The 24349-nt window shown below is 45.8% G+C and overlaps 1 protein-coding gene across 5 annotated transcripts in view; it reads right to left on the bottom strand.

The window, feature by feature from the left end:
• Window positions 1–24349, bottom strand: part of plxna3 (plexin A3) — a 194003-nt gene that overhangs the window by 63848 nt on the left and 105806 nt on the right. For all 5 annotated transcript variants that reach the window (XR_006840871.1, XR_006840870.1, XM_046364908.1 and 2 more), the window contains exons 6-9: window positions 21387–21510; window positions 19820–19976; window positions 19057–19156; window positions 5748–5862 (exon numbers count right to left, since the gene is read on the bottom strand). Coding sequence is in view for 3 of the 5 variants with exons in the window: in XM_046364908.1 (XP_046220864.1) it covers window positions 5748–5862; window positions 19057–19156; window positions 19820–19976; window positions 21387–21510 (496 nt within the window). In the remaining 2 variants the exon portion in view is untranslated. The remainder of the gene's footprint in view (window positions 1–5747; window positions 5863–19056; window positions 19157–19819; window positions 19977–21386; window positions 21511–24349) is intronic.

Below are 24349 nucleotides of genomic sequence, written 5' to 3'. Positions count from 1 at the left end.
AGAGGGGGACAGTTGTTTTGGAGAGCCCAGCAGCACATTCTTTGATCTCAGGGTTCTCTGGGAAAGGCCAATATAAAAACGTGTCTTTGAGCTCTCACTAAGTATTAGGAGTCTCAGTGAGACATCCCTCCCTGAGCTCTCACTAAGTATTAGGAGTCTCAGTGAGACATCCCTCCCTGAGCTCTCAATAAGTATTAGGAGTCTCAGTGAGACATTGCCCCCTGAGCTCTCAATAAGTATTAGGAGTCTCAGTGAGACATCCCTCCCTGAGCTCTCAATAAGTATTAGGAGTCTCAGTGAGACATTGCCCCCTGAGCTCTCACTAAGTATTAGGAGTCTCAGTGAGACATTGCCCCCTGAGCTCTCACTAAGTATTAGGAGTCTCAGTGAGATATTCCCCCCTGAGATCTCACTAAGTATTAGGAGTCTCAGTGAGACATTCCCCCTGACCTGGTGGCGAGCTCCATTTAAGGCTAAATATCTGCATGGCGTTATTAACAGAGACTCCTAATGTGGGGGACAATGTGAGACGGAGCAGGCAGCACAGTATCTATGTACCTGTCTGTCTGTTGGTCTCTGTGGCTGGCTGGCTGGCGGGGCTAGAAGATTCTCCTCATATGGAAAATCGATTCCTACTTTGATCCTCTCAATTGAGGAGCCGAGGCTGAGAATAAAAGAGCATCCTTGGTCGTGAACAACTCTGCTATCTCTCGGTTTAACAAACCAATTCATGTAGAAAAAAAACAACCTTTCTCTCAAGCCTATTTAAAAACTCTGTATGCATGACTACCAAATGTTCTGCAGCACACATCTACGTTAGATCTATTTAAACCCATATCAGTTTTCACAGATTGAAAACATTCCGTTCTCAGAAACCAAACAGTTAACTGGTGTTGGTCCCCACAGAGATGATCTTTCCTACCCTAATGAACCTGGTGAAGGACCAGTAATGAGGGACCATCTATCCAATGTCAGTAGTAGTCATCATAACATCACTGAATACACTGACTAATGATGCCAGTTTATCTAAATGACAACACATTACTCAGGGCTTGAACATTCTAAACAGATATATATATACATCATAACAATTTTCTTCAATAGATTAGTTGGAAAGGTGTTTGTTTTTCATTTTTCAATTCCTCATTTCCTGTGAGCCATGCAGCCTTGTGGAGGATGGTGAGTTTGGACGGAGCTCAACTATTGCTCTGATCCAGTCCTATCTCTCTCTGCACACTCCCGGGCTGAAGAAGGCCACTGTGCTGTGGATTATACAGTAGGATCTGGCTGGCTGGCGTGTCCAGTGCCTTAGGGGAGCAACACATCTCCTCCCTACAGCCCACACCCGTGTCTCTCTGTCTGTTTGGAGTGCCCCCGCTGTTTCTCTGAAGCACCTCTCCAACCCAGGGCCAACCCAGGGCCAACCCAGCCATGGTAGCACACTGGAGGACAGGGCTGCAGATGAGACACGCTCCACTGAACACAATCACACACACACACGCACGCGCACACACACACGCACGCACGCACGCACGCACGCACGCACGCACGCACGCACGCACGCACACACACACACACACACACACACACACACACACACACACACACACACACACACACACACACACGCACGCACGCACACGCACGCACACGCACCCACGCACGCACACAGACATGCATATGCACACAGATACGCATACGCACACAGACAGACACGCATACACACACAGACAGACGCGCAAAATAACACAGAAAGACACGCAAAAGAACACAGACAGACACGCAAAAGAACACAGACAGACACGCATACGCACACAGACAGACACGCAAAAGAACACAGACAGACACGCTTACGCACACAGACAGACACGCAAAAGAACACAGACAGACACGCATACGCACACAGACAGACACGCAAAAGAACACAGACAGACACGCATACGCACACACACAGACAGACACGCATATGCACACACACAGACAGACACGCATACACACACAGACAGACACGCTTATGCACACAGACAGACACGCAAAAGAACACAGACAGACACGCATACGCACACAGACAGACACGCAAAAGAACACAGACAGACACGCATACGCACACACACAGACAGACACGCATATGCACACACACAGACAGACACGCATACACACACAGACACAGAGATAGAGACACTTCAGATCACTGGACAGAAACACTATCAGTTGAATAATAGAATGAGAAGAAAAGCTCTGGCAGCCAGCTGGCACACATGAAAATGGTTTATTCTCCATGGCTTAACAGCAAATGACAGTGAACTTGTTGAATCGCAGCATACCAGTCCAAGCCTACTTCTAAAATCTTCCCATGATATGTGTGCTCCTTTGTGAATCAACCTTTCTTTCTTTCTTTCTTTGTGGGAGCAGAGGAAGAGGAGTGTCATGGCCTGCTTCTCCAAAATATTCCCCCTCCAGTATCAACAGTGCATGAGTCACTCTTTTTCACTGAGTAATTCCTTTTTTTCGGGGTGAAATAAGGAGATTGTCAATTGTGGCACTTTGGGGCAAGGAGTCTGGCGAGGCTGGGGCAGGCTTGGGGAAGCTGGAGCAGGCTGGGGGAGGCTGGAGCAAGCTGGGGGAGGCTGGAGCAGGCTGGGGGAGGCTGGTGCAGGCTGGGGAGGCTGGGGGAGGCTAGGGCAGGCTGGGGGATGCTAGGGCAGGCTGGGTCAGGCTGGAGCAGGCTGGGGCAGGCTGGTGCAGGATGGGGGAGGCTGTGACGGGTAGGCCCTGCCCACCCTGCTGCCGGCTGCCTCTGTCTGATAAGGCCAGATAAGGCATCTCTTTGATGTTCAGTTAAGCGTAAAATTCTAATGTGCCAAAAGCTGAAGGGTGTGTGTTTCCACCCCCCTGTCTTTTCTCTTAATATCCCTTCTCTCCCATAGCCCCAGTCACTCCTGAGCCTGGTTCTGAACAGCCCTTCTCTCCCCTAGCCCCAGTCACTCCTGAGCCTGGTTCTGAACATCCCTTCTATCCCCTAGCCCCAGTCACTCCTGAGCCTGGTTCTGAACAGCCCTTCTCTCCCCTAGCCCCAGTCACTCCTGAGCCTGGTTCTGAACATCCCTTCTATCCCCTAGCCCCAGTCACTCCTGAGCCTGGTTCTGAACAGCCCTTCTCTCCCCTAGCCCCAGTCACTCCTGAGCCTGGTTCTGAACATCCCTTCTCTCCCCTAGCCCCAGTCACTCCTGAGCGTGGTTCTGAACAGCCCTTCTCTCCCCTAGCCCCAGTCACTCCTGAGCCTGGTTCTGAACATCCCTTCTATCCCCTAGCCCCAGTCACTCCTGAGCCTGGTTCTGAACAGCCCTTCTCTCCCCTAGCCCCAGTCACTCCTGAGCCTGGTTCTGAACATCCCTTCTCTCCCCTAGCCCCAGTCACTCCTGAGCCTGGTTCTGAACAGCCCTTCTCTCCCCTAGCCCCAGCCACTCCTAAGCCTGGTTCTGAACAGCCTTTCTCTCCCCTAGCCCCAGCCACTCCTGAGCCTGGTTCTGAACATCACTTGCTGAAAAACCCCCACTGCAGTACAGTCTGAGCCTGGGCTTCTCAGCTGGTCTGTGGCCCAGTCAAGTGTGTAATCAATGTGTACTGAGAAGGGTAGGATTGATGCAAAGCCATTATGAGATGCAGGCTTTTGTAAGCCCAATTACTCTGGTGTCACTCTCTGTCACTAAACCATCATTTGGCCAAGTTGGATGGTCTAGCACTCTCAGAGGCATTGGGGAATGAGCAGAGACAGACAAAGTTTTTTTTAAATATAAAAACATCAAATAACACACTGGACCAAATATTGTGAGGTACCATGGAAAGAAAAAAGATCACACAGTACACTCTAGATTCCTGGAGTATCCTTTAGGGGTTCTACAAATTGAAACTGTGGGAGAACCTCTAAAAGTTATTTGAAGAACCCCATTAAAAAGGGCTCTTCAAAGAAACCCCTTTAATGGTTCCTCGAATAACCTTTCGGGTTCATTTTTTATTATTATTTTTAATCAGCATAACACTAACAACAATAACACAATATTTTAGTTGTCAGTGTTATTAAAGATTTTAGTGGAAAAGCAGAATTCAAAAATGGATATATGGAGGTAAACTCCCAGCAGAGCAAGTTCAATCAGTATACAGCTGGAACCATTTAGCATACCTAGTCAGTTGCCTAACTGCTGGCGTGTTAATGTGTTCATATCCTCCGTATCCATAGCCAGAATGATTTTGCATGGTGATTGAACATGATTCCAGTTCTATTCACTTTAACAAGTCTTATACAACACTATAGCACAAGCTATAACCAAGTTCGCCCATCTTAAAGTGCCAGCATATAAACAAAAGGAAATTACATTTGCTTTTACATAGATGGGAGAACAACATTTCTATGGGTCAATACGACAAAGAATGCCAAGTTTAGGACTGAATGGAACTTTGAGACCACTCCAAGAAGCTAGCTCCTGAACAGTGCAGACAATGGGTCCCAGCAGTAGCTAGCTCCTGAACAGTGCAGACAATGGGTCCCAGCACTAGCAAGCTCCTGAACACTGCAGACAATGGGTCCCAGCAGTAGCTAGCTCCTGAACACTGCAGACAATGGGTCCCAGCAGTAGCTGGCTCCTGAACAGTGCAGACAATGGGTCCCAGCAGTAGCTAGCTCCTGAACAGTGCAGACAATGGGTCCCAGCAGAAGCTAGCTCCTGAACAGTGCAGACAATGGGTCCCAGCAGTAGCTGGCTCCTGAACAGTGCAGACAATGGGTCCCAGCAGTAGCTAGCTCCTGAACACTGCAGACAATGGGTCCCAGCAGTAGCTGGCTCCTGAACAGTGCAGACAATGGGTCCCAGCAGTAGCTAGCTCCTGAACACTGCAGACAATGGGTCCCAGCAGAAGCTGGCTCCTGAACAGTGCAGACAATGGGTCCAAGCAGTAGCTAGCTCCTGAACACTGCAGACAATGGGTCCCAGCAGAAGCTGGCTCCTGAACAGTGCAGACAATGGGTCCCAGCAGTAGCTAGCTCCTGAACACTGCAGACAATGGGTCCCAGCAGAAGCTGGCTCCTGAACAGTGCAGACAATGGGTCCCAGCAGTAGCTAGCTCCTGAACACTGCAGACAATGGGTCCCAGCAGTAGCTAGCTCCTGAACAGTGCAGACAACGGGTCCCTGCAGTAGCTAGCTCCTGAACAGTGCAGACAACGGGTCCCTGCAGTAGCTAGCTCCTGAACACTGCAGACAATGGGTCCCTGCAGTAGCTAGCTCCTGAACAGTGCAGACAATGAAAGAATGTTGGGCCAAATCAAATCCCTGAGCTGACAAGGTAAAAATCTGTCATTCTGCCCCTGAGCAAGGCAGTCAACCCACTGTTCCCCAGGTGCCGAAGATGTGGATGTTGATTAAGGCAGCCCCCCCCCACACTTCTCCGATACATTCAGTTAGGCAACTGACTAGGTATCCTAAATGGTTCCAGCTGTAGTGAATCACACACAAAACAATGGGAAAGCTGTGTTAGATAATGGGGTCAGCCTGACCCAGGTTCACGGGGTCATGACCAGGTTGGATTCTCCACGGTCTGTAAAGGACCGCATCGCTGAGATCCTGTGAATAACAGAACCAGGCAGGCAACTCCACGGACACACTTCCTGTCACCCTGGCGGCCTCATCCTGTTTTCAGTCTGCTGTGAGATGGCAATTCATTATTGTCTGTGTGGGCAGTATAGTCTCTTACCTCCACGCTGCTGACGCGTCCCTCCTGGAAGGAGCACTCTGCCAGGTTGTTGGTGCAGATGTGGCGGTATTTACACCAGTTGCAGGGGAAGGGGCTGCTCACGCATGAGGTGCACCTGAGGAGACAAGGGGGAGCGTGTGAGCTCTCAGATTAAACAGCCTGACTTTGACAAAAGGGATCCAATATGTCATCAACCTCTGCTGCTTTGAAGCAGAAACAGGCTGGTAAGCCTGCAGGAACAATGGCCAAGGTCAGCATCATCTTCTAGCTGACTTTCAATTAGAAATTAGCAATTCATTAGAGCCCTAAAATGCTGTTTCAGCTGAAATCAAAATTATGATTCTGATGAGAAAATGCATCTAAGGAGCATGAAACACCTGTGATGACTGACACTGTCTAACCACCAACTACTGACACTGTCTAACCATCAACTACTGACACTGTCTAACCACCAACTACTGACACTGTCTAACCATCAACTACTGACCCTGTCTAACCATCAACATGACTGTAAGTCGCTTTGGATAAAAGCGTCTGCTAAATGGCATATATTATTATTATATATTAACTACTGACACTGTCTAACTATCAACTACTGACACTGTCTAACCATCAACCACTGACACTGTCTAACCATCAACTACTGACACTGTCTAACCATCAACTACTGACCCTGTCTAACCATCAACTACTGACCCTGTCTAACCATCAACTACTGACACTGTCTAACCATCAACTACTGACACTGTCTAACCATCAACTACTGACACTGTCTAACCATCAACTACTGACACTGTCTAACCATCAACTACAGACCCTGTCTAACCATCAACTACTGACACTGTCTAACCACCAACTACTGACACTGTCTAACCATCAACTACTGACCCTGTCTAACCATCAACTACTGACACTGTCTAACCATCAACCACTGACCATGTCTAACCATCAACTACTGACACTGTCTAACCATAAACTACTGACACTGTCTAACCATCAACTACTGACACTGTCTAACCATCAACTACTGACACTGTCTAACCGTCAACTACTGACCCTGTCTAACCATCAACTACTGACACTGTCTAACCATAAACTACTGACACTGTCTAACCATCAACTACTGACACTGTCTAACCATCAACCACTGACACTGTCTAACCATCAACTACTGACACTGTCTAACCATCAACTACTGACACTGTCTAATCATCAACTACTGACCGTTTAACCATCAACCACTGACACTGTCTAACCATCAACTACTGACCCTGTCTAACCATCAACTACTGACACTGTCTAACCATCAACTACTGACACTGTCTAACCATCAACTACTGACACTGTCTAACCATCAACTACTGACCCTGTCTAACCATCAAATACTGACACTGTCTAACCATCAACTACTGACCCTGTCTAACCATCAACTACAGACCCTGTCTAACCATCAACTACTGACACTGTCTAACCATCAACTACAGACCCTGTCTAACCATCAAATACTGACACTGTCTAACCATCAAATACTGACACTGTCTAACCATCAACCACTGACACTGTCTAATCATCAACTACTGACCCTGTCTAACCATCAACTACTGACCCTGTCTAACCATCAATAGATGACAGACACTGTTTAACCATCAATAGACGACAGACACTGTTTAACCATCAATAGACGACAGACACTGTTTAACCATCAATAGACGACAGACACTGTTTAAATATCAACTACTGACACTGTCTAACCATCAATAGACGACAGACACTGTCTAACCATCAATAGACGACAGACACTGTCTAACCATCAACTACTGACCCTGTCCAACCATCAACTACTGACCCTGTCTAACCATCAACTACTGACCCGGTCTAACCATCAACTACTGACCCTGTCTAACCATCAACTACTGACACTGTCTAAACATCAATAGACGACAGACACTGTCTAACCAACTACTCACCCTGTCTAACCATTAACTACTGACCATGTCTAACCATCAACTACTGACCCTGTCTAACCATCAACTACTGACCCTGTCCAACCATCAACTACTGACCCTGTCTAACCATCAACTACTGACCCTGTCTAACCATCAACTACTGACCCTGTCCAACCATCAACTACTGACCCTGTCTAACCATCAACTACTGACCCTGTCTAACCATCAACTACTGACCCTGTCTAACCATCAACTACTGACACTATCTAACCATCAACTACTGACCCTGTCTAACCATCAACTACTGACCCTGTCCAACCATCAACTACCGACCCTGTCTAACCATCAACTACTGACCCTGTCTAACCATCAACTACTGACCCTGTCCAACCATCAACTACTGACCCTGTCTAACCATCAACTACTGACCCTGTCTAACCATCAACCACTGACCCTGTCTAACCATCAACTACTGACACAGTTCAACCATCAACTACTGACCCTGTCTAACCATCAACGATAGACAATTGACACAGTCACAGCATCAACGACAGTCTCTGTCTAACCATCAACTACTGACACTGTCTAACCATCAACTACTGACCCTGTCTAACCATCAACTACTGACCCTGTCTAACCATCAACTACTTGACCCTGTCTAACCATCAACTACTGACCCTGTCTAACCATCAACTACTGACACCATCAACAATTGACACAGTCACAGCATCAACTCTCTGTCTAACCATCAACTACTGACACTGTCTAACCATCAACTACTGACCCTCAACTCAACTACTGACCCTGTCTAACCATCAACGATAGACAATTGACACCGTCACAGCATCAACGACAGTCTCTGTCTAACCATCAACTACAGACACTGTCTAACCATCAATAGATGACAGACACTGTTTAACCATCAATAGACGACAGACACTGTTTAACCATCAACTACTGACACTGTCTAACCATCAACTACTGACACTGTCTAACCATCAACTACTGACACTGTCTAACCATCAATAGACGACAGACACTGTGACCATCAATCACAGACACTGTCAACCATCAACGTCACTGTCTAACCATCAACGATAGACACTGTCTAACCATCAACGATAGACACTGTCTAACCATCAACGATAGACACTGTCTAACCATCAACGATAGACAATTGACACAGTCACAGCATCAACGACAGTCTCTGTCTAACCATCAACTACTGACACTGTCTAACCATCAACTACTGACCCTGTCTAACCATCAACTACTGACCCTGTCTAACCATCAACGATAGACAATTGACACCGTCACAGCATCAACGACAGTCTCTGTCTAACCATCAACTACTGACACTGTCTAACCATCAACGATAGACAACAGACACTGTCTAACCATCAATAGATGACAGACACTGTTTAACCATCAATAGACGACAGACACTGTTTAACCATCAACTACTGACACTGTCTAACCATCAACTACTGACACTGTCTAACCATCAACTACTGACACTGTCTAACCATCAATAGACGACAGACACTGTCGAACCATCAATAGACGACAGACACTGTCTAACCATCAACGATAGACACTGTCTAACCATCAACGATAGACACTGTCTAACCATCAACGATAGACACTGTCTAACCATCAACTACTGACCCTGTCTAACCATCAACTACTGACACTGTCTAAACATCAATAGACGACAGACACTGTCTAACCATCAAAAGACGACAGACACTGTCTAACCATCAACTACAGACACTGTCTAACCATCAACTACTGACACTGTCTAACCATCAATAGACGACAGACACTGTCTAACCATCAAAGATAGACACTGTCTAACCATCAACGATAGACACTGTCTAACCATCAATGATAGACACTGTCTAAACCATCAACTACAGACACTGTCTAACCATCAATAGACGACAGACACTGTCTAACCATCAACGATAGACACCGTCTAACCATCAATAGACGACAGACACTGTCTAACCATCAACTACAGACACTGTCTAACCATCAATAGACGACAGACACTGTCTTACCATCAACGATAAGCAGCACAGGCTGAGGTCAGACTCTCAACACATTGGAGGACGACAGAATAACAGGCGATTTTCCTTCAACCCTCGTTCGACTCTCATTCTGACCCTGTCTGCATTCCCCACACCCCGTCACCCCTCCACTCCTCCGCTCTGAAGCCTTTTGCATTCTGAACAGCGTGAGGAACCTGTACTTTGTCCTATACTAATCATATCCTTCCCCTGGAGGTTCAAATCCCATTTGGAGGGTCTCAGCAGTCTGCTCATACTCACCCCTATGCTACACTGCACTGTATAATCTCTGACAGCAGAATGCTGAGCTGCTGCCTCCCTGTTGGTGGGGGAATAACAAAAAGCATTTCAGAGGCAAGCCACATATACACCTGGAAAATAATACCAAAGCATTTTTAATCCGGCAGGCTGGCTATACGTTGGCCATGTTAATACGATGTTTTGAGTCAGTGTATTCATGGAGATTTACAACGCCTGCTCCAGACATATAGTACACATTTTATATTTGACATTTTAGTCATTTAGTAGACTCTCTTATCCACAGTGATTTACAGTGAGCACATTCATCTTAACCACATATCACAGGCATTTTTCCTTAATAAAGTAGCTATCAGTAGAGTCAGTACACCTTATGGAAAGGGAATGTTAAGGCCTACTTTAATAAGAGAGCTATGAGTATCGCCGGCTGTAAGGCTGCATGGTCTTCCACTGCAGGAGAATGAGATCTGCTGTAGATAATATGTGTAGATCAGCATGTCTTGCTGAGATATGCAATATGCTGCATCGGGGGTAAAAAGTCCATCAATTCACTTCTGTCTAATTTCAGTGAAGCCTGAGAAACACAGAACAGCCAAAACCTGCACCACTAATGAAGGGAGTTTTCTTCCTAACATCATTGCTTGGAAGTGGACTCGGTAGCCTATTGGACTGCTGTATGCGGAAACTAGTGTTAACGTTGGCTAGTTGGAGCTTGTTTCTGAGTGACAAAATGTGTAGATCTGACTGGGTTTCTACCAAATGTGAATGCCTTTGGAGAATCAGGTAAATAATGAAGACAGGAAGGGGAGAACTGGGAGGTGTTGCTGGGGAGACATGAGAAAGATTCAAAAGGTATCCCAGAGATTTCATAATGTCTTATAAAAAATAGCCTTTGTTCTGAAATGCCTAAAATGCCAGGGGGTGATTTGGTAAAAGTGTATAATCAGTCAGACCCTAGTTTCAGAGCTAATGTCCTTCCAATTCACAGGTGGTCATTATTGCTAAAGAATTGTTTTGAGAAGAAAATGGGTGCCAACGTAGCAGGGCTGGGGTGAGTGAGCGCTGTCCGCCAGCAAACACCAGAGGGGGAAACAATTCAAGGGCTAAATGGTCCCACAGGGCCTTTGTGAAAAGAGGAAATCTGGCATATGCTTCAGGCAGACCGCTCTGGCAAGGTAGGCCTCTGCTAGGTTGCTATGGCAACTGGCGAGCCCTGCATGGATTATGTTGCCCTGCTTCCTTACACTAGAGAATTCATTGTTGTGTATGCATTCTGTCAGCCGACAAGGACATGTTATTCTCTGACATAAACACCCATTCATTTAGCTGCAAACAAATTATTTTTAGCATGTTTGGATGTGATGAAGAGTGAAGTTGCCAGACCACCGATATGTCTTTGCTTTTTCTGTGTTAACGTCTTCATCTTAAACTGTGAGGCGTCATGCTAATTTAAAAACAATGGCAATATACACAATATTCAGAATGATACTCCATGTCATACACTCCTCCATGTTGAGAAAAAAAACCTCTCACACCCACGCCATCGACTCAGTGCTGAAGTGCAAATGTGCACATATGCCAGTAAAACGCCGTTGCTCCACAAACAGAACAGAAGAAAGACGAGACCTTGGCATGGAGCTCCGTGCTGAAGCTGAAGCCAGCGAGAGGCTCTGAGCAAGGGGCTCTGACTGATCCTCGAAGAGATGCATTCCCATTGTTCTGCCTCAGCAAAGCTGTGGTCTGGATGTCTGCCTGGACCTGCACTACCCTACCCTGCTCGCCTGGCCCCTACCCTGCCTGGCCCCTACGCTGCCTGGCCCCTACCCTGCCTGGCCCCTACGCTGCCTGGCCCCTACCCTGCCTGGCCCCTACGCTGCCTGGCCCCTACCCTGCCTGGCCCCTAGCCTGCCTGCCCCCTACCCTGCCTGGACCCTACGCTGCCTGGCCCCTACCCTGCCTGGCCCTAGCCTGCCTGCCCCCTACGCTGCCTGGACCCTACGCTGCCTGGACCCTACCCTTCCTGGCCCCTACCCTTCCTGGCCCCTACCCTGCCTGGACCCTACCCTACCTGGCCCTACCCTGCCCTGCCCTACCCTCCCTGGACCCTATCCTGCCCTACCTGGCCCTACTCTACCTGGCCCTAACCTACCTGTCCCCTACCCTGCCTGGCCCTACCCTGCATGAGCCTGCTGCTGCTACTGTTACAGACCCGGGCCTTCTCAAATCATATTAGCTAGCAACATCTGGCCAGCCTGTCCTGGATGTTATCTGGTCCTGTGTCCAGTGGTTGTATGATGCATAACATAGAAAGTGGAAGAGGACATAGCAGTGCCACTAGCAATGGAAAAAGTACCCAATTGTCATATTTGAGTAAAAGTAAAGATACCTTAATAGAAAATTAAAAAAGTGAAAGTCACCAAGTAAAATCCTTACTTGAGTAAAAGTCAAAGTATTTGGTTTTAAATAAACTTAAGTATCAAAAGTAAATGTTATTGCTAAAATATACTTAAGTATCAAAAGTTTAAATAAAAGTATAAATAATTTCAAATTTTTTAAATGTATCTTTACTGATAGCCAGGGGCAGGCTCCAACACTCAGACATCATTACTGATAGCCAGGGGCACACTCCAACACGCAGACATCATTACTGATAGCCAGGGGCACGCTCCAACACTCAGACATCATTACTGATAGCCAGGGGCACGCTCCAACACTCAGACATCATTACTGATAGCCAGGGGCACACTCCAACACGCAGACATCATTACTGATAGCCAGGGGCACGCTCCAACACTCAGACATCATTACTGATAGCCAGGGGCACGCTCCAACACTCAGACATCATTACTGATAGCCAGGGGCACACTCCAACACTCAGACATCATTACTGATAGCCAGGGGCACAGTCCAACACTCAGACATCATTACTGATAGCCAGGGGCACACTCCAACACTCAGACATCATTACTGATAGCCAGGGGCACGCTCCAACACTCAGACATCATTACTGATAGCCAGGGGCACGCTCCAACACTCAGACATCATTACTGATAGCCAGGGGCACGCTCCAACACTCAGACATCATTACTGATAGCCAGGGGCACAGTCCAACACTCAGACATCATTACTGATAGCCAGGGGCACACTCCAACACTCAGACATCATTACTGATAGCCAGGGGCACACTCCAACACTCAGACATCATTACTGATAGCCAGGGGCACGCTCCAACACTCAGACATCATTACTGATAGCCAGGGGCACACTCCAACACTCAGACATCATTACTGATAGCCAGGGGCACACTCCAACACTCAGACATCATTACTGATAGCCAGGGGCACGCTCCAACACGCAGACATCATTACTGATAGCCAGGGGCACGCTCCAACACTCAGACATCATTACTGATAGCCAGGGGCACACTCCAACACTCAGACATCATTACTGATAGCCAGGGGCACACTCCAACACGCAGACATCATTACTGATAGCCAGGGGCACACTCCAACACTCAGACATCATTACTGATAGCCAGGGGCACGCTCCAACATGCAGACATCATTTGCAAACGTTTTTAGTGATGATTCCAAGATGGTGTAGCAGTCGGACGTGTGTTGTGTTTGTCTTTGTCTTATCCCGTCTAAATAGACATTTTTTTTGCTCTTATACTTTTGAATCACTTTCTATCTTTCTATCTACGAACTAAATATACCTTCCTGCAACCCGCCTCACCCAATGTGGTGCGGATCTGCAATTTTTATTCCTTATAACTGGAACCTCTGTCAGGAGCTAGCCAGCTAACTAGCTACTAGTCTTTGTTAGCCACGGCTAGCGGTCTTCACTTTTAGCTCGGACACCGCCAGCTTTTGCTCGGACAATACATGCCAGTCTTCACAGCGCGATATCAACACAGAGCATATCGGACTGCTTCTCTCTGGATCATTACACCGGGCCATTGCAGCTGGCTAGCTGCTACCGAATGGCTACCGAACACCTCTGTCCGAAGCAAGCACCAATTAGCCTGAGCTAGGCCCATATACCATCTAATTCTAGGGCTACAATACCTCTTTTGCCAATTGGCCTGGACCCTTCATTGTCGACACGAGCCCCGCCGATCCATCACGACTGGTCCGTTGACGTAATCGCACGATGTGGTCTCAACAGGCTGTTCCATTGCGAGGTCCCCCAAGACCCATCTTCTTGCCCCGGCCCGCTAGCTTTCTAAATGCTGTGTCTTCTGCTCGCCTAGCGTAGTACTGACTACTGAACGGCTACTTGACTCACTGACTATGGCTGTTCTTTGGATCCTGATCCTATGGTCACTCAGCTAAACAGCTGATGCCCCCTGGACTATTTCAATAACACGGTACCTCATTTTGTTTACCTGTCAGCCCCTGCCTCGAACTCAGGTCCTGTGTGTAACTAACTGACCCGCTCTGCCCATTCATCTCCATTTACCTGTTGGCCCCAGCCTCGAACTCAGGTCCTGTGTGCAACTAACTGACCCGCTCGGCCCATTCATCGCCATTTACCCGTTGTTGTCTTAGCTCTCCTGATCAACACCTGTGACTGCTTTATGCCTCTCTCTAATGTCAGTATGCCTTGTCTACTGCTGTCTCAGCTAGTTCTTATTGTTTTATTTCACTGTAGAGCCCTCAGTCCCACTCACCTTGCCTTAGATAGCTCTTTTGTCCAACCACCCACACACGCAGAGACCTCACCTGGCTTAACCGGTGCCACCAGAGACAACCTCTCTCACCGTCACTCAACGCCTAGGTTTACCTCCACTGTACTCACATCCTACCATACCCTTGTCTGTACATTATGCCATGAATCTATTCTACCACACCCAGAAATCTGCTCCTTTTATTCTCTGTTCCCAACGCACTATAGCCTTTAGCCGCACCCTTATCCTACTCCGCCTCTGTTCCTCTGGTGATGTAGAGGTTAACCCAGGCCCTGTAGTCCCCAGTATCACACCTATTCCCCAGGCGTTGTCATTTGTTGACTTCTGTAACCGTAAAAGCCTTGGTTTGTTAACATCAGAAACCTCCTCCCTAAATTGGTTTTATTCCCTGCCTTAGCACACTCCGCCAACCCTGATGTCCTAGCCATGTCTGAATGCTGGCTTATGAAGGCCACCAAAAATTCAGAAATTTCCATCCCAAACTCCAACATTTTCCACTAAGATAGAACTGCCAAAGGGGGCAGAGTCGCAATATACTGCAGAAATATGTCATGATATCCAGGTCTGTACCCAAATAGTTCGAGCTTCTACTTTTAAAAAGCCACCTTTCCAGAAATAAGTCTCTCACTGAAGCCCCTTGGTATAGACCCCCCCCGTGCCCCCAGCTGTGCCCTGGACACCATATGTGAATTGATTGCCCCCCATTTATCTTCAGAGTTCGTACTGTTAGGTGACGTAAACTGGGATATTCTTAACACCCTGGGCGTCCTACAACCTAAGGTAGATGCTATCAATCTCACACATATTATCAAGGAACCTACCAGGTACAACCCCAAATCCGTAAACACAGGCACCCTCATAGATATAATCCTGACCAACTAAAAACACCTCTGCTGTCTTCAAACAGGGTCTCAGTGATCACTGCCTCATTGCCTGCATCAGTAATGGGTCTGCGGTCAAACAACCACCCCTCATCACTGTCAAACGCTCCCTAAAACACTTTAGCGAGCAGACCTTTCTAATCGACCTGGCCCGGGTATCCTGGAAGGATATTGACCTCACCACGTCACTAGAGGATGCCTGGTTATTCTTTAAAAGTGCTTTCCTCACCATCTTAAGTAAGCATGCCCCATTCAAAAAATGTAGAACTAAGAACAGATATAGCCCTTGGTTCACTCCAGACTTGACGGCCCTTGACCAGCACAAAAACATTCTGTGGAATACTGCATTAGCATCGAATAGCCCCCGCGATATGCAACTTTTCAGGGAAGTTAGGAAAAAATATACACAGTCAGTTAGGAAAGCAAAGGCTAGCTTTTTCAAACAAAAATGTGCATCCTGTAGCACAAATTATAAAAAGTTTCGGGACACTGTAAAGTCCATGGAGAATAAGAGCACCTCCTCCCAGCTGCCCGCTGCACTGAGGCTAGGAAACACTGTCACCACTGATAAATCCACGATAATCGATCATTTCAATAAGCATTCTCCTTCACCCAAAATTTCAATAAGCTTCTCCTTCACCCAAATTCAGGTAGCTGATGTTCTGAAAGAGCGGCAAAATCTGGACCCTTACAAATCAGCAGGGCTAGACAATCTGGACGCTCTCTTTATAAAATTATCAGCCGCAATTGTTGCAACCCCTATTACTAGCCTGTTCAACCTCTCTTTCGTATAGTCTGAGATCCCTAAAGATTGGAAAGCTGCCGCGGTCATCCCCCTCTTCAAAGGGGGAGACACTCTCGACCCAAACTGTTATAGACCTATATCCATCCTGCCCTGTCTTCGAAAGCCAAGCTAACAAACAGATCACCGACCACTTCAAATCCCACCGTACCTTCTCCGCTATGCAATCTGGTTTCCGAGCTGGTCATGGGTGCACCAAAATTGTAATTATTTCACCACTATGGCGTATTTATTGCCTTACCTCCCTAATCTTACTACATTTGCACCCACTGTATATAGATATTTATAAAGTGTTATTGACTGTACATTTGTTTATCCCATGTGTAACTCTGTGTTGTTGTTTTTGTCACACTGCTTTGATTTATCTTGGCCAGGTTGCAATTTTTTAATAAAAAATAAAAACACCGAGCGCACCACATCAGAGGCTGTAGTTATGACCAGGGATGTTCTCTGTTTAGTGAGTCCACCACATCAGAGGCTGTAGTTATGACCAGGGATGTTCTCTGTTTAGTGAGTCCACCAGATCAGAGGCTGTAGTTATGACCAGGGATGTTCTCTGTTTAGTGAGTCCACCAGATCAGAGGCTGTAGTTATGACCAGGGATGTTCTCTGTTTAGTGAGCCCACCAGATCAGAGGCTGTAGTTATGACCAGGGATGTTCTCTGTTTAGTGAGTCCACCAAATCAGAGGCTGTAGGGATGACCAGTGATGTTCTCTTGATAAGTGTGTGAATTAGACCATTAATTGTCCTGCTAAGCATTCAAAATGTACTTTTGGGTGTCAGGGAAATGTATGGAGTAAAAAGTACATAATTTTCTTTTGGAATGTAGTAAAGTACAGATACTCCCCAAAACTACTTCAGCAGTACTTTCAAGTATTTTTACTTTCAGTACTTTACACCACTGATCACTAGATGTGTACACTGCATGATTACCATTTCTCATTAGGTTTGTTGTTGTATTTCTCTGTCCCCAGTACCTTCCATTTCTCTGTCCCTTCTTCCTGTCCATTTCTCTGTCCCCAGTACCTTCCATTTCTCTGTCCCCAGTACCTTCCATTTCTCTGTCCCCAGTACCTTCCATTTCTCTGTCCCCAGTACCTTCCATTTCTCTGTCCCTTCTTCCTGTCCATTTCTATGTCCCTTCTTCCTGTCCATTTCTCTGTCTCTTCTTCCTGTCCATTTCTCTGTCTCGTGTACCTGTCCATTTCTCTGTCCCTTCTACCTGTCTATTTCTATCTCTTCTTCCTGTCCATTTCTCTGTCCCTTCTACCTGTCCATTTCTATGTCTCCTCTTCCTGTCCATTTCTCTGTCCCTTCTACCTGTCCATTTCTCTGTCTCGTGTACCTGTCCATTTCTCTGTCCCTTCTTCCTGTCCATTTCTCTGTCCCTTCTGCCTATCCATTTCTCTGTCCCTTCTACCTGTCCATTTCTCTGTCCCTTCTACCTGTCCATTTCTCTGTCCCTTCTACCTGTCCATTTCTCTGTCTCGTGTACCTGTCCATTTCTCTGTCTCGTGTACCTTCCATTTCTCTGTCCCTTCTACCTGTCCATTTCTCTGTGTCGTGTACCTGTCCATTTCACTGTCCCTTCTTCCTGTCCATTTCTATGTCCCTTCTACCTGTCCATTTCTCTGTCTCGTGTACCTGTCCATTTCTCTGTCCCTTCTTCCTGTCCATTTCTCTGTCCCTTCTGCCTATCCATTTCTCTGTCCCTTCTACCTGTCCATTTCTCTGTCCCTTCTACCTGTCCATTTCTCTGTCTCGTGTACCTGTCCATTTCTCTGTCTCGTGTACCTTCCATTTCTCTGTCCCTTCTACCTGTCCATTTCTCTGTGTCGTGTACCTGTCCATTTCACTGTCCCTTCTTCCTGTCCATTTCTATGTCTCTTCTTCCTGTCCATTTCTCTGTCTCGTGTACCTGTCCATTTCTCTGTCTCGTGTACCTGTCCATTACTCTGTCTTGTGTACCTGTCCATTTCTCTGTCCCTAGTACCTGTCCTATCTCTGTCCCTTCTACCTGTCCATTTCTCTGTCCCTAGTACCTGTCCATTTCTATGTCTCTTCTTCCTGTCCATTTCTCTGTCCCTTCTACCTGTCCATTTCTCTGTCTTGTGTACCTGTCCATTTCTCTGTCTTGTGTACCTGTCCATTTCTCTGTCCCTAGTACCTGTCCTATCTCTGTCCCTTCTACCTGTCCATTTATCTGTCCCTAGTACCTGTCCATTTCTATGTCTCTTCTTCCTGTCCATTTCTCTGTCCCTTCTACCTGTCCATTTCTCTGTCTCGTGTACCTGTCCATTTCTCTGTCCCCAGTACCTTCCATTTCTCTGTCCCTTCTACCTGTCCATGTCTCTGTACCGGTTTCTGAAATTCATTGAAAAATATTGACAATAAACATGACTTTATGCCATCTATTTTCATAGAATCATTTAAAGAACTTGACAAGGAGCAAACGCATGACTACATCCACGTTCCAAACACAGGGCACCTGTTATCTGTCAAGCCTCTCTTCTACACTGAGATGGCTACACAGCCCGGTAGAACTCATCAAAGAATTTCACGTGACGGACAGAACCAATCAATATGTTACTTCACTGAAAGCTCCTCTGCGTCCTCTCGTCCTCAGAGAGATGAGAGATCATGGCAGATAGATACTTACGACTGGAGCACGCTGCAGTTGTAGTAGATGAAGTCAGTGGTGATGAATTTGTGCCCTGTCTCCTTGGACTTCAGGGAAAGCTTTAGCACTCTCTTGTCCCCTGGAATAAAGAGAAGACCCACAGTAAACCAGACAGCCTAGAGGCTCTGAAACCATTAGCAGTCCCATTCCAGGTGCTATACCCCAGAAAAAATAATGTTCTTCTGCCTAATTCAATAATGTAGATGTTGATAAAAATGTCTGATTGCTCCTGTCTTTTATCTACCATTTCCATTAGCAAGAGAAGTGCACTTATAGTCCAAAACAGAACCCTACAAACAGGCCACATCTCTGCTGCTAGTCCAATTATACCTGTAGGCTTGACTTCAAGATAATTGGCAAAACATTTCCAGTGGACTTTCAATAACTGCTACTAATGGAACAAAAAATGAGCTACTGCACTTTTCAGGTTCCCATCCATCAGTCCATCCGGTAAGAGCATTCAGTTGTTTTTCATTATTTTTTGAAAACACATTAAGGCCCATGTTCACATGGCTCCGAACAACTAAAACCTGGTGTACTTCAGACACATTGCAGCTGTCGTCACCACTAGTTGACATAATACAACCCACAAAGCTGTATGGAACGATAGAGCTAATTTCACACATAGTGATAAATATGATCATCAGAAAATAAAAACATATTATCACTCAATAGCTAGCACATTGTTTTATAACATTTGAATGTGTACTAGATTTATATTAGTCTCTGATAGAAGCCTTACCGTATCCCTGTGTGAGGGAGGGGACATCTCTGAGGGAGGGGGACATACAGAGGACCTGCCCCTTGGCCAGTACCTCCCCTGGGCTCTCTGTCAGCTCCTCAAACACACATGTCACCCCAGCTGACAGGCTGGGCACGTTGACCACTCTCACACTCAGCTGGAGGGAGGAGAGGGGGGAAAGGTGAGAGAGAAAAGAGGGATGGTGAGATTGAGAGAGAGAGAGGGGGGGGGAGAGGGAGGGAGATAAAGGGAGAGCGAGAGGGAGCGAGAGGGAGGAAGAGAAAGGGAGAGAGGGAGGGAGAGAGAGAGGGAGGAAGAGAAAGTGAGAGAGGGAGGGGGAGAGAGGGAGGGAGAGAGAGGGAGGAAGAGAAAGGGAGAGAGGGAGGGAGAGAGAGGCAGTATATTATTTGACAGTTGGAGTCATCCCTCTGCGTATCCTAAACCAGAAATCTGCAATGACAGGTTAATAATAAGCCAGCTCCATATTGGTCATGTCGTGATTAGCTAGCTTCGTGTTGTGATTAGCTAGCTTCGTGTTGTGATTAGCTAGCTTCGTGTTGTGATTAGCTTGTGTCATGTTGTGATTAGCGAGCATCGTGTTGTGATTAGCGAGTTTCGTGTTGTGATTAGCGAGTTTCGTGATTAGCTAGTGTCATGTTGTGATTAAATAGCATTGTGTTGTGATTAGCTAGTGTCATGTTGTGATTAAATAGCATCGTGTTGTGATTAGCTAGTGTCATGTAATTAAATAGCATCGTGTTGTGATTAGCTAGTGTCATGTTGTGATTAAATAGCATTGTGTTGTGATTAAATAGTGTTGTGATTAGCTAGTGTCATGTTGTGATTAAATAGCATTGTGTTGTGATTAAATAGTGTTGTGATTAGCTAGTGTCATGTTGTGATTAAATAGTGTTGTGATTAGCTAGTGTCATGTTGTGATTAAATAGCATTGTGTATCCGCTACAAGACCATGGTGCTTGCCTACGGAGCTGTGAGGGGAACGGCACCTCAGTACCTCCAGGCTCTGATCAGGCCCTACACCCAAACAAGGGCACTGCGTTCATCCACCTCTGGCCTGCTCGCCTCCCTACCACTGAGGAAGCACAGCTCCCGCTCAGCCCAGTCAAAACTGTTCGCTGCCCTGGCCCCCCAATGGTGGAACAAACTCCCTCACGACGCCAGGACAGCGGAGTCAATCACCACCTTCCGGAGACACCTGAAACCCCACCTCTTTAAGGAATACCTAGGATAGGTTAAGTAATCCCTCTCACCCCACCCCCCCTAAGTTTTAGATGCACTATTGTTAAGTGACTGTCCCACTGGATGTCATAAGGTGAATGCACCAATTTGTAAGTCGCTCTGGATAAGAGCGTCTGCTAAATGACTTAAATGTAAATGTAAATGTTGTGATTAAATAGTGTTGTGATTAGCTAGTGTCATGTTGTGATTAAATAGCATTGTGTTGTGATTAAATAGTGTTGTGATTAGCTAGCACCATGCAGTGATAAGCTACCGTCGTGTTTTTCTCTGGTGTGAACACAGTTTTTTTTTTACAGCCTGTAATTACCTGAGTGGACGTAGAGGTCACAGATATGTTGTTAGGTGTGACACTAATGTCCACACAGTGATCTAGCTCTGTGTTGAAATGCTGCGGCTCGGCCCACTTCTCACATGCCTCCTGTCTGGAACACCTGGGAGGAAACACAATGAGGTCAGGGGTCAATAATGATCACAATATTACATGCTATTCTACTACTTAAATGTCAGCTCAGCTCAGTACACAGCTGTACTGGGTAACATTCAACTCAATGCACTACACAGCCGTATTACTGGGTAAAAATTCATGCACTCCATTGTCCAACAGAGCCCTGGGAATCTGGGACAAATTCATAACTTCAGGAATAAGCTTTAGGTGTAACAAATGACTGAGTTGGCCTCAAAGAGCAGGTTGGGTATGAGCAGAAGCACACAAATGATACCAGTGTATATCATGAACACACATTTAGGAAAATATGTGAAAATATTTTGAAAACATTTGAAATATGCTGAGCCATGCTGAGTTCAAAGTTGTTTTCGTAACCAACTTCCCAATTGTTCGCTTAATGCTGCATAGCAGAAACTTTTATTCTGATAATTGACTCATCGGGGTCTGGATAATACAGTTGATGTCGAATGTTTACATACACCTTAGCCAAATACATTAAAACTCAGTTTTTCACAATTCCTGACATTTAATCCTAGTAAGAATGACCTGTCTTAGGTCAGTTAGGATCACCACCTTATTTTAAGAATGTGAAATGTCAGAATAATAGGAGAGATAATGATTTATTTCAGCTTTTATTTCTTTCATCACATTCCCAGTGGGTCAGAAGTGTACATACCCTCAATTAGAATTTGGCCCATTCCTCCTGACAGAGCTGGTGTAACTGAGTCAGGTTTGTAGGCCTCCTTACTCACACACACTTTTTCAGTTCAGCCCACAAATGTTCTAAAGGATTGAGGTCAGGGTTTTGTGATGGCCACTCCAATACCTTGACTTTGTTGTCCTGAAGCCATTTTGCCTCAACTTTGGAAGTATGCTTGGGGTCATTGTCCAATTGGAAGACCCATTTGCGACCAAGCTTTAACTATCTGACTGATGTCTTGAGATGTTGCTTCAATTAATCCCCATAATTTTCCTCCCTCATGATGACATCTATTTTGTGAAGTGCACCCGTCACTCCTGCAGCAAAGCACCCCCACAACATGATGCTGCCCCACCGTGCGTCACGGTTGGTATGGTGTTCCTCGGCTTGCAAGCTTCCCCCCGTTTCCTCCAAACATAACGATGGTCATTATGGCCAAACAGTTCTATTTTTGTTTCATCAGACCAGAGGACATTTATCCAGAAATTACAATCTTTGTCCCAATGTGCAGTTGCAAACTGTAGTCTGGCTTTTTTATGGCGGTTTTGGAGCAGTGTGTTCTTCCTTGCTGAGCGGCCTTTCAGGTTTTCTGAGGTCTTGGCTGATTTCTTTTGATTTTCCCATGATGTCAAGCAAAGAGGCACTGAGTTTGAAGGTAGGCCTTGAAATACATTCACAGGTACACCTTCAATTGACTCAAATTAGGTCAATTAGCCATGACAAACTTTTCTGGAATTTTCCAAGCTGTTTAAAGGCACAGTCAACTTAGTGTATGTAAACTTCTGACCCACTGGATTTGTGATACAGTGAATTATAAGTGAAATACTCTGTCTGTAAACAATTGTTGGAAAAATGACTTGTGTAATGCACAAAGTAGATGCCCTAACCGACTTGCCAAAACTATAGCTTGTTACCAAGAAATTTGTGGAGTGGTTGAACAATGAGTTTTAATGACTCCAACCTAAGTGTACGTAAACTTCCAACTGTATATAATAATAATAATATATGCCGTTTAGCAGACAATTTTTGTCACATCTGCTCCCGCTCTGATTGTTTTTTGTCTTTATTTTCTTGTATGCTGATGCTATTCCTGTCTTGTTTCATGTCCGTTATTTATGAAATGTTTTACTCCTCATACCTGTTTCGTCTCTAAAGCATCATTCCATGTGACAGATCTTATCCAAAGCGACTTACAGTCATCCGTGCATACATTTTACCTACGGGTGGCCGCGGGAATCGAACCCACATGCCATGCTCTACCAACTGAGCCATACAGCACCACATAGATTATTGGAAACAATTGTTTCATATATTCCTATTGAAGCCAGAACATCTCAGGTTAATGCCACATAGCAGCCATTCTCTCTCTCATTGCGGTTTTATTTTAACCTCTCTGCGAGTAAGGCTAGTTTCCAGAATTGCTGCCTGTCTGACGTGCCCAAAGTAAACTGTGTGTTACTCAGGCCCAGAAGCTAGGATATGTATGTAATTGGTAGAATTGGATAGAAAACACGCTGAAGTTTATAAAACTGTTAAGATAATGTCTGTGAGTATAACATAATTGATATAGCAGGCGAAAACCCGAGGAGAATCCACCCGGGAATATTTTTTTGGAGCTCAGAATGACTTCCAATGCAATGCTATTGAAAGATCTAATTTCCGCCTCCCAGATTGCAGTTCCTATGGCTTCCAGTAGATGTCAACAGTCTTCATACAAGGTTTTAGGCTTGTTTTTTTGAAAAATGAAGATGTATTTGTAGTCGTTCCAAGTTGAGCGCCGGGGCAAAAGTAGAGTGAGTGCGTGAACGTGGGCGCGCTCTTTGTTCTTTTCCTTTGCTATTGACCATAGTAATCTCCGTCTGAAATATTATTATTTAGATATTAGACAACTTGAGGGCTATTAAAAAACATTGACTCGTTTGGACGAACTTTGCTGGTAAATTTTTGGAATCCTTTGTATGCATGTTGAAGGACTGGATTAGTGAATTCAATGGCGACAACTAAATGGCGTTTTTGGGATATAAACGACTTTATCGAACAAATCGACCATTTATTATTTAGCTGGGACCCTTTTGATTGCAAACAGAGGAAGATATTCAAAAGTAAGTGATTTATTTTAATCGCT

This window comes from Oncorhynchus gorbuscha, linkage group LG10 (assembly GCF_021184085.1).
Source record: "Oncorhynchus gorbuscha isolate QuinsamMale2020 ecotype Even-year linkage group LG10, OgorEven_v1.0, whole genome shotgun sequence".
NCBI classification, from domain to species: domain Eukaryota; kingdom Metazoa; phylum Chordata; class Actinopteri; order Salmoniformes; family Salmonidae; genus Oncorhynchus; species Oncorhynchus gorbuscha.
This window is presented reverse-complemented; position numbering and strand designations above follow the sequence as displayed.